Source organism: Ixodes scapularis, unplaced genomic scaffold (assembly GCF_016920785.2).
Source record: "Ixodes scapularis isolate PalLabHiFi unplaced genomic scaffold, ASM1692078v2 PGA_scaffold49__6_contigs__length_1374808, whole genome shotgun sequence".
Lineage (NCBI taxonomy): Eukaryota > Metazoa > Arthropoda > Arachnida > Ixodida > Ixodidae > Ixodes > Ixodes scapularis.
This window is the reverse complement of record NW_024609878.1, coordinates 966,078-976,902: the sequence shown is the minus strand read 5'-3', so window position 1 is coordinate 976,902 and position 10,825 is coordinate 966,078. Positions and strand designations below refer to the sequence as shown.

The following is a 10,825-nucleotide window of genomic DNA, read 5'->3' as shown; positions in this document are numbered from 1 at the left end:
GCTGTGGTGAGCATGACATGGATGAAAACGAAAGAAAGGCTCGGCATGGCATATACATAATTTGCATGCCTTCTATGACATAGATCTTACTAAAAAAATTACAGGAAGCTCCATTAGTTGATCCTTAAGGAATGTGTTAGCATAACCCTTGAAAACGCCACACGTCCTCTGGGACCCCTTTCACTTCTCTTTCTTTTGCTTCATTTCGGCCTCATTACGGGGTCAGCATTAGAGTTTCCCAAGGGTCATGCTAACAGGTTCCCTAAGAATCCACCAATGGATGTTCCTGTAATTTTTAGGGGCAAAGCTCGTTGGGGCTAGCCATGTCCGTATGTCCATCCGCTGTAAGGTGCACGTGCTCCTGCTCGTGAGCTCACAAGTACGTGAGCACGTGCTCCCGTGCTCGGGTAAGGCAAAAAAAAAAAAAAACCAACCTCCATGTGGTGAATGATGTTGATTGGGGCGAAGCTCTGGTGGTGCTTGTCTGCGCAGACGCTGAGCCGCAGCATGCCGAGCCTTTAGTTCGTTTTTATCCATGTCAGAAAGAGAATGTGAGGTATGGAACATGGTTATATACGCATTTGAGCATTTGACCGCAGCGCGACATGGGTGAAAATGAACGAAAGACTCGGCATGCTGCGGCTCAGCGTCTACGCAGACAAGCACCGCCAGAGCTTCGCTCCAATCAACATCATTCACCACGTGGAGATGTGTTTTTTTTTTTTTCACCCCTTTTCAGTACGCTGCCAGTCACAGTACGTCAACGCCCTTGGATAGGGGCATTGACGTACTGTGACGGGCAGAGCAACAACTGAGCACACCGGCATTCCACCGTGCTGTGGCACAACAACTAGATCACAAAGCCATAGTGCTCAACGAGATGGCATCATCAGAGAAGGCCTACGCTGGGCACATTGGACACGCGTCAACATTTGGCTCAAGCTCGACTCAAAACCTAGCGCCAATGCAGCACTCTTTCCAATCTGTGCCCAGCGTTGGCCTTCTCCGACGACGCCTTCAGCACTACGGCTTTATCTAGGTGTTGCACGGCGCCTTTCTCTGGCTCCGCTCAAGCTGTGCGTGGGACTTAAATGAAAACGAAAGGGCTTGTTTTGACAAAAACCCGGCGCACCGGCTGACTAAGCCGGTGCTGGCTTCGTCAGCACAGAAGGGGAGATTGACACATGCCGACGTCAGTGCTTCGGACCGAAGGGAGCATCACCCTCTCTTCCCGGCGCTGACAAACGAAAGACGCCATCAGGTTTTTGTAAAAACGGGCATTCTAACGCTAATGCATCAGAATCTATTCCAGCTGAAGGAATGGATCAGGAATGGCAGGATGACCTTTCAGAGCAACTTTTAATGTGCGGGTGCAACCACAGACGACAGCCTTGGGCTGCCAAATGTGGGCGGCCAGCCACTTGGAAGCGCCTAGTCAAAGAGGCCGAATCCCATGTCGTCGTCTTCCTCCTCGGATTCTTCTTTCTTAGCCTCCTCCTTCTTGGCGTCCGGCTTGGCCGCTGCACCACCTCCTGCGGCCGGAGCCGCAGCCGCAGCTGCAGCCACAAACTTCGACGGGTCCTTGAGGTACTCCTTGGCCTGTGGGAAAGTCAGGCAATGCTGGTTAGTCACAGTCCATGCTGACCTACACTCGGTTTCAGATGAAGATGGACCACAACATGTGTCTCGCATGCGGCTGCTCCCGTCCCAAATGCCATGTAACACTTGCACGGCGTTGGATTGGCTTCGATTGCTCTTGGTGTCATCTGCGGTCCGTTGTAGAGTGAAACGAAGTACAACTGCCTGGCGATAGGATACAGCTGTACACTATTTCTGTGTGAGTAAAAATGGCCTCGGGCTTTTCATGCAATATTCACAATGGCAGTCATAAACCTTCAATAGAATTCTCAAAAAGAGCAACCACCTGCTGACACCCACTGCTTCTCATGTCTGCCCAGAAAGCTGAACTAAGAAAACAAGCGTGAAACATAAGTGTAAGGGAAATGGCATGCAGCTGTTGACACAACGGGTTCAAAACTTCCGACTAAAGACAGAAAACTTGAAATGCTGAAAAACAAGTTCAGTATTCTGGAGTTGATGAACCATTATTCCACCAACCCGATCTGTGGACGGTGGAGCTGTATAAAACTCTCACAAAATGAGACGTGCTTTGCCGGACATTACATTTTTCAGCCACTTTCCAAGGTTTTCAAGCACCTGTGAGCAACTAAAGTTTACTTTTTGCAAACTGCTTCTAGAGGCAGATGAAACAAAATCTTGAGAGGCCGAAAAGGCTGAGAAAATGACCAATGTGCCTGAAAACTGCACATCCACATGCTCATGCATATGATGCGTGTCAGTTTGGTCAGCCCCTTCAAAGCCACCTCTGGCAACTCTGGAGTTGAGTGTGGAGAGACACAGACCATCTCTGCCTCTTTGAAGGTGATGTCGGTCTCCAGGGCCACGGCAATAAGGTTCTTGAGTCCGTTCACGATGGAGTGTGGGGCCGAGGCCACCGTGGGGTAGCCAATGGCCAGGGACACAGAGGCCACATTGCGCACGCCCTCCACAAAGGCAGACCTCAGGTCTTCCGGGGTGATATCCAGGATCTCGGGGGAGAACACCGTGCCAGAGTCGTACACCTGCATGGGGGTCAAGCGGTTTGTAGTTGTAGATGCAGTGTCCTTGCCGCACGCTCTGTAAATTTGCGCAACGGTGCTGAACACGATTCAGAGAAATACACACGCTGAATTACATCTATGCATACACTGACAACTGCAAACAGGGTGTTGCCTTGAATCCAGTCATGTGGATTTAAGGGAACACCTTGTTTGCAGTGTGTTGCCTTGAATAATCCAAGTTATCAGAATGCAAAAAGTAAAACCAAATTAGATGTTTATATAGTACATGGGTGGCCAGGCTGACCCCACTTGAGGGCCGCAAACAAAACCAAAAAACCTCCAAAAGCCGGTGGGGGGGGCAATCTCGTGTTTAGAGCAATAAACGAAACTCGAACTACTTTCAAACTATCCGAGTCAAAAACAGTCCAACTCCACGTGAGGTAGCAGTAGCACAAGAGTACCAAACCGCTAACTGTCTTTCGACTTAAAACGGGTTCCATTTTTCTTTTGGAGGAAGTGCTCGTGTGATCGGGAGGGTGGCGCGGGGGGGAGGGGGGGGGTAGGGGGGATCCGCGAGTCGCACTTTGACACGCAAAGAGCCGCATGCGGCTCGGGAGCCGCAGCTTGGCCACCCCTGATATAGTACAGCCTGTCATAAAGTGGTTCACAGTGCAGCAGTAGTGATACTCGACTGCACGCCAGTACTGCCACTTACTTAGATTGAAAAGGGCAGGACACGTGACTTGGTAACAACCCAGTTAACAAATCATTGTAAGAAAGATTTTGAAGCATATCATAGAAAATGCACTCTTTCCTCCTGCACTGTTGGAATCCATTGCCAGCATCGCTTAGCAAAATTACAAGTTTACCTTAAAACCTTCAGAACCAAAAAAAAAAAAAAAACAAAGCACACCATCATTATTGCAGATCCTGAGGCTTTCTTGAAAAAAAAACAAGCCGTACAGAAAAAATTCGAACACGGCAGGTCTCCGATGCTCTCAACACCCACCTGAAGGATCTTGAGCCCGTACGAGAAGGGCGAGATGTTCAGCATGTTGAGCAGCGTTGCCTCGGAAGCTCCCACGCGGTCGTCCTTCTTAATCAGGTGGATCTCATTGAGGATTTCAATGGTACCCTTGGAGATCTTGGTGGGGATCTGCAGCGCCTGGAAGAAGGACGTCTTCTCGGGTCCCAGACCCGTGTTCTGGGCGGGGATCATGACGTCCAGCGGGGCCAGCGCTCCGGCACGGGCCGGGGCCTTGACCTTGTTTTCGATGATCTTCTCACGGACCTCCCCGAGGTCCTCCTTGGTGAAGACGAAGCCCACGTTGCCCTTGATGTGGGGCAGGAGCTTCTCCAGGGCTGGGTTGTTGTCCAGGTGTCCGCGGATGGCCTTGCGGATCATGGTGTTCTTGCCCATGAGGAGGACGGCGTGCTTGCGGAGTGAGACACGGATCGTCTGCATCTGCTTGGAGCCGACATTGTCCACGCCCACGATGAAGCACTTGGGGTACTCGTCGAGCAGCTGCACCAGCCGCAGGAAGTAGTTGCTCTTCCAGGCGGTCTTGTCCTCCCTAACCATCTTGCCAGTTAAGGATGTCTCGCACGGAGTTTAAGGACTGCGAGGAGAAACAAAAGGAAAAGGGTAAGGGAGACAATTTATTACCTTGGAAATAACTGGAGCCACCAGGATTAAAAAATGTGTGCACTAGGAAGGAGAAGGAAGCTCCACGCCTTAGAATGAACTTGGGGGCACATAGGCATGAAATACACTTCGGGGAAGCCCAACCTAGGTCCCTGCAGGTCAATGGAGCCAGCAGGATCTAGCTTCCTTAGCCGAGGCAGTGCTAGCGCTCGCCTGAACACGTGCTCACATATTTTCATACCAGAACTTCTGAATCGGCGATTTCCGAAAATGGTCCACCATGTTTGCTTCAATCACCCGGCAGTATTTTTGTTTCTTTCTTAATACTACATCAATACAACAATACAGAAGACAAGGGAACAGATAATAATATTAAAAATTAACACTTGTTAGCATGGATGGATGATATTGGCTATAACCTTTGTAACGGGCGGTAGTTTGTGCCACCTGGGCAGAGAAAATGCCTTTCTCCCGCACTTAAATACCCAATTTCTTTCCTTCGACATCCCTGCAACTATCACCGGGCTGGGGGGATGAACGTCCAGGCTGACCTTTGGGGAATTGGGCAAACACAAAATAAAAAGGAAAACACACTCCCCCCTTTCCTTCCCGGCGACGAAGTCGCCAATTTTCCTCTGGTTAACCCTGTTGGGGCTTCTTTCCATAACCCAGACCCACTGAGAGTCAGGGCTGAGACTTTGGGCCGGAGCCACGTAGCCTTTAGTAAAACTTTACTGTACTTGTTGCCTCTCTGCTCTCAAAGGATGCCCAACCCATATCTCCCCCTGTACCACTTCATTTGGTGCGTTACCAAGTGCCTCTATTGGGCAAAAGATCGAACTACAGGGGGCGCCTTGACCCGTTTGTTTCCCCACACCTCTGTGTTTACTCAACACAAGGCCTGTGCACATGCCCACAGGCCTTATGGGCATGTCCATGTCATCTTCTACAATAGAGTGCGGGGCACAGTGTAATGTAAAAAATACCAACAATCGACGAAGTGACGTTAAGTGCTTGATCTATCCTGAAAGCAGTCATCAGAGAATGCGAGCTTGACCCCCTTAGGCTTTTGTGCTGAGCTGGGCACCGTGCATGCAGGCCGAAGTGGTTACAAAAGAGCCCCTCCTCCCCCTCACAGGAGAACACAAACTCCAGCCGAATGGTGACGCCGCGTTCGGTTATGTCGGCTGAGCGCCGAGTCATTGTATTCATTGTCCCCATCCGTGTAGTTCTAAAGTTAATTACTTGGGGTGTCACGGTCTGTCCTCCTCCCCAATAGGTAACCTACCTACACACTCTAGTAATTCAGATTTCATACACAAGACTGCATTACTGAAAGTCAACCCTGGTACCATTACTCCTTTTTATACCCCCTCACAACTTCCTATTTATTAAAGTTCCACAGCGCTTTTTGTTTCATAACAGTCGAATTTCTTTTCCCATTCTTTATTACATTATCTTCATGTTCATATTTTCTTCTCTCATTTAATACGCCCAGATATTTGTACTTTTCCACATGTTCTATCAGTGTCTTGCGTCTCCAGAGGTTCCCTCTTCGCGTCGTTATGTAGAATTGTAGAGCATGCCACCAGGTGGCCAACAGGCATAGGAAGCTGTCAAGAGAATCGCTAGGTTATTCGAGCCGACCCGTGCCTGATATGGTTATTGTCCAATATGGTTTGCTGAAACAACTTGATGCAGCGAGATATTTCAACTTAATCAAGTAAGGTGCCACGCACAACGCAATCATCGGTCTAAATGACAAGCTTTCTAATTTCGTACAACTATACTTCCGTCTGTGAAGATGTGTGCTATTCGCCCGGTTTTTTCCGACGCATACTACCAAGCCACGTGTGACGTATACTATGCTTGCCAATTCCACCACAAATCATTCGTGATATAACGTAATTTATGAGTGTGCTTTAGCTGTTACAATCATAATAAATCTTATAAAGTTAATGACTAGAGGCGAGTATCATCGCTTTACGAGTCAACCCGGTACAGTGCTCAGCCTTTTAGGAGATCAACTTTAATAACGAATTCGAATGTTATATCTAAACATGCGAACATATAAAATAGCATTATCACTGTATAGCTTATTATGCTTTTGCGACTTCGTTTCACGTTGTCGGCAATAAAGCGTGCCCAACCGCAGGCTGAACGGGCTGAACATTACAATGCAAGACCAAAGTTTAAAAAAAAAAAATAATAATAATAATAATCAATATCTGCTATAACTGAGGCGGTTAGTCGATCATTCACTTTAATCCTATGCATAAAATACCCATCATCCGCGACAAATTAACACAGATTTATCCGGATTTACGAGGAAGGCCGTACGTACCGTAAATAATGGTGAACACACGGAATGAGAGGAGAAAGCGGAAGTTACGTAGCTAAAAACTCAAAAGCGGAAACCGAAAGCCGACGGTGGCGACGCCACCGATAGTTTGGTTTCGGTTTTAGCCAGATTAAAAAAAAAAAAAAAAAAAAAGCGAGATTTTTACTGTACGCGTTGTTAATCTAAAGGTAGGCAGAAGTACTTCGGTAGAGGTGAATTTTTGCCAGGGAAATACGTAAAATATAAAACCGAAAGGAACAGTAAATATAAAACATGGAAAGTCATAATGCGATTTTCGGGAGCTAGAAATTAGCAACGTCTGCCCACAAGTTTCACGGTATTAAAACAGCGACAGCGAAATTAATCAAATCCACTCTAAATCTATGTTTTTATTCGGAGCTTTCTGATTAACGCAGACATTTTATTCGGAGCTTTCTGACTAACGCAGGCATTTTATTCGGAGCTTTCTGATTAACGCAGGCACCAACGATTGAATCTGCAATTCTTTGAACGCCCTGCACTCTCTACTTCACCACACGACGTAGCCGAGATGCGGAGAAGCTGCCGTGCTGGAAACTTGCGCTATTGGAGTATTTGGTGGAAGAATAAAGCAAACCTGTTTTATACGGAAGTGTTTATTACGAAGTTATGACACTTCGTAATAAACAGTACATTTTACTGTTTCTTACAAGACAGTTATATTTTCTCGACTCGTACGCGTGGTAATCACAAGAAAAAAAAAAAAAAAAGACAAGTATAGTGTGCACATGCTGTAGGAATTGCTGCAAGAGCAGAGCAAATTAAAAGCAGTAAAGATTTAATTTGGATTTTGGCGTTCCTACTCACTTACATCATATTTTTTGCACCGCTGTTCACAAACATTGCTTCCTCAAAGTGATACACAAACAGAGTGGTTTATTTGCAGCAAGTGGTTTCTAACCTCTTCAAAGGGAAGTACTTCGCACAAAAAATGAACATCGTGTATTTCAAACATACTTTCAGATAAAGTATTTAAAAACGCAAAAACAGCCTCCATCAAAATCTAGCGTCACTATAATTCGTTCATCCCCAAGCCGACGTGTGGTAAAAACAATGTGCTTGCTGGACCAAACAATGCACTCCATTTCGTCGCCTGACCCTGCTCTCTGCAGGAATGCGATCGTGTGGCGAAGGGTAGATTTATGACTGACTCAATGAGCACGTAGCTTCTACCGCACTGTCAGCTTAGGGGTAAACATAGTGGGCTACCACGCATCGATAGAAGCCATCGTTCCGTCGAGGAACTCTCTGTATAAAAAAAAAATCATCCAGTCTCAGAAGTCAAACTCAAAGCAGAACACATTCCAAGCCTGTGCTACCGCCCGCGCCTATTGACCGGCGGACACCACATGTTCCCAAACCGGTCGGGCGCCTCCCGGTGCTGACTGTCCCACGTCCAGGGCACGTCGTCCTGTCCGTACGGTGTCAGCGGGACGTCGAATGGCACGAACAGCGGCAGGCAGCCCTTGCCCGCCATGCTGTCGCCCCCCACCGTGAACGTGCGTGCGTCCCCAAACTGCCCCGGAAAGAAGAGCACCCCAAGTTCGTATGACCGTATCATCAGCTGGCTGCCGCTCTTCTCGAAGGCGCCCCACGCCGCCTTGGACAGGTTGGCGCTGGTCACGAGCAGCCAGGCCGTCTGCTTTCCGCTCGGTGACAGCCTCGCGTAGCTCTTGACGTGCGGGGACGCGTGGGTGCGCCCAAAGCGGCCGCTCCGCCACCGGAAGAAGTATGCGTCGAGCCACCGCTGCTTGTTCGCCGTCGAGATGCTGTACGGAATGGACGCGCCGGCGGGGTAGCCCTCAAGGCTGCACCGCACGTCGTCGACCGACGGGAAGACGAGTTTGACGGGTACGGTTGAGGACGGGGTTAAGGGCGGTCCGCCCTTGACGGCTGCGAGGCTCGTAAGGAACTCGGCGCGGAGCCAGTTGTCAGGGCCGGTGCCCAGCGAGCCGATGCTGGAGAACTGGGCAACGGCCGGCCAGTAGCTGGAGACAAGCTCTTTTGGAGGGCCGTGGAGGGAAAGGAGCTTGCGCAGCTTCAGGTGGCCGAAGCTGGACTTGCGGGCGCCGGTATGTCTGCCCGGGACGGACCTGGAGACAAACAATGTGTTTTGCTTGTTCTCCGTTTTAAAAGAAGGGTGAGTAAGTTATTGGAGGACGACCGATATCACATTACGTTTCAAACAAAGGTTAAAAAAAAAAGTCTGACAAAAATAAAAACAGTTGATTCTGGAGCGCAATGAACATGTGCTACTTTATGACATCAGGCATGTTCCTGGGTTACGAAATAAATCTGAAATTATGTTCGTAAGTGTAAACAACATTTATTGACTACTTCTCAAAGGATGTCTACAAAAAACGAGACGTTTTGTATTGTACCAGTCCTTCCTTGTAGTTTTGTTGTTTGCCACTACCACATGTAATATTTTGCAGTCTTGTTTTCTTGTAGTTATGGCGTTTTGTTTTTGCCCCTACTCTTAAATTTGTTTTGGGGCACGAACGAAGGAACTTCGTCACGCCACACTATTGCGGCTTCCTTTCTAGCGTTTTGCAATGCAATGATGGTAAATAAAATTTTATTAAGTTGCAAAAGAACACGGGACAACATGATTTTTTATATCTCTAGATAAGTAGTGAATAAGTGAAAATGTGAGTCTGCTGTTGTGACAAAACTATGTTTCCCTCAAAATTTGGTTCTTACATATGGTAAAATCCCGAATGAACGCCCACCCCCTAAAGACTACCCACTCAATATTTGTCCCCACTTATCTCTTCAACGTGGGTGGGCACTCATTCAAAACTCTATGGTACTCCCTTCTCGCGCAAAGTGTCTAAGGTCGCCGAGAAATTGACGATTCTCACCCGACGAGGAACACCTTGACGGCCGAGAAGTCGTGCGCGCGGAGGTAGTGACACCACTCGTTTATCTTGGGGTCCCCGTACGATCCCAGGTACTCGAGCAAGTCCGCCCTGAACCCTGTCGCCGAGTCGCCGCCTCCGGCGCCACCGCTCGCCTTGGGACACAGCGGACCGATCCATGCGGCCTGCGTCTTCTGCGCCCAGTCGGATTCCACGAGGTTGGAAGTGTGTATGACCACCCTCATGCCTTCCTTGTACAGCAGCAGCATCATCTTGGTGTGGTGGGTGCCGTACACGATTTCAAGTTTCGCCTGCGCGAAGGAGACGTGCTTGAACGACGAGGCGGACGCCTCGAGCTCGCGTTTCGCGTCCCGTTGCTCGCCGTGGACGATCAGGAGGGGCAGGTTTCGGAATTCGGCAGGGTACCTTTCGACCAGCCATGGGATGTCGAAGCAGTAGTTGAACTGGGCCGAGCGCACCAGCTCGCCCATGTTTGGGGATAGGATGTCTTCGATCGAACGCGCGATGGACGGGGCATTGTAGATTGCCGGGATCCCTTTGACGGTCGTGAAGTAGAGACCGAAGAGCTCGTGGTCGTGACTCGCGAGGTTTTGAGGCTTTGGTTTGGCGTCGTGGCGGTATTCGCGCGTGTGCTCCGGGTTTTTGCGGTAGCACCCCGAACCGTACGGACAGAGCGGACGGCCGTCTGGTTTATTAGACTGATCGTTTTTGGCTGGAGTTCTTGCCACGACAACTTGTGGTGCTGGAGGTTTGACGAGTTTAGTAGCCACGAGCGAGGGAGCCGGTTTCTGGGGCGCTTCTAACGGTTTTGCCGGTTTTGACAGGCGCGGGGGTGGTGTTGTCAAAGTGGCTCGTTTATGGGGGTGCAGGCTGGTGAAAGTTTTCTTGGTTTGTTTGTTATTTTTATCGTCGTCGTCGCCGCCGCTGCTGCTACTGTCGGAGTCGGAGACTTCGTGAAGTTTTGTAGATCTCCGTACTTGTTTAGGTGGCGGTTGCTTGAGGCGATCTAGCGATCCACGCTTGCGGGCAATGACATCTTCTAGCTCGTCAGAGTCGATAGTTCGGTCGGAGTCACTCATTTTACCGATGTTTCACCCTACAAATAAATGCTCAAGAATTAATGTCATGCTTGTTTTCCACGTTTTCTCATAGTTTTTCCTCGTCTACATACGCTGCCCGCGCTCCTGTGCAATCTTCAACGTGGGGGCCGCCATTTTGAACTCGGCGTTGACTGATAGTTTTCAAACCGTTTGAAACTAACAATTTGCGAAATAAAGCGGGAAAAAAATAAAATACG

The 10,825-nt window shown here is 48.9% G+C and overlaps 2 protein-coding genes across 2 annotated transcripts; both read right to left on the bottom strand.

The window, feature by feature from the left end:
• Window positions 1-1,340: 1,340 nt before the first annotated feature.
• LOC8030270 (60S acidic ribosomal protein P0) lies at window positions 1,341-6,696 on the bottom strand. The gene is made up of 4 exons (XM_002399569.3): window positions 6,611-6,696; window positions 3,631-4,240; window positions 2,424-2,642; window positions 1,341-1,599 (listed from the first exon to the last, which is right to left on the bottom strand). Exons 2-4 carry the CDS (start codon window positions 4,201-4,203, stop codon window positions 1,432-1,434), a joined length of 960 nt encoding a protein of 319 aa, XP_002399611.1. The 5' UTR covers window positions 4,204-4,240; window positions 6,611-6,696; the 3' UTR covers window positions 1,341-1,431.
• A 711-nt stretch (window positions 6,697-7,407) lies between these two features.
• LOC8030271 (tyrosyl-DNA phosphodiesterase 1) lies at window positions 7,408-10,761 on the bottom strand. Its single transcript, XM_002399570.4, has 2 exons — window positions 9,511-10,761; window positions 7,408-8,739 (listed from the first exon to the last, which is right to left on the bottom strand). The coding sequence occupies exons 1-2, from the start codon at window positions 10,605-10,607 to the stop codon at window positions 7,962-7,964; spliced, it is 1,875 nt and encodes a 624-aa protein (XP_002399612.3). The 5' UTR covers window positions 10,608-10,761; the 3' UTR covers window positions 7,408-7,961.
• Window positions 10,762-10,825: the final 64 nt, after the last annotated feature.

Excerpts from the sequence above, each read along its gene's own strand:
- LOC8030271 (XM_002399570.4), bottom strand. The coding sequence starts at position 10,607 with ATGAGTGACTCCGACCGAACTATCGACTCTGACGAGCTAGAAGATGTC. Across the intron at positions 8,740-9,510 it reads GTCAAGGTGTTCCTCGTCGG|GTCCGTCCCGGGCAGACATA; the intron begins GTGAGAATCGTC and ends GTTTGTCTCCAG.
- LOC8030270 (XM_002399569.3), bottom strand. The coding sequence starts at position 4,203 with ATGGTTAGGGAGGACAAGACCGCCTGGAAGAGCAACTACTTCCTGCGG. Across the intron at positions 2,643-3,630 it reads ACGGGCTCAAGATCCTTCAG|GTGTACGACTCTGGCACGGT; the intron begins GTGGGTGTTGAG and ends ACCCCCATGCAG. Across the intron at positions 1,600-2,423 it reads CCTTCAAAGAGGCAGAGATG|GCCAAGGAGTACCTCAAGGA; the intron begins GTCTGTGTCTCT and ends ACTTTCCCACAG.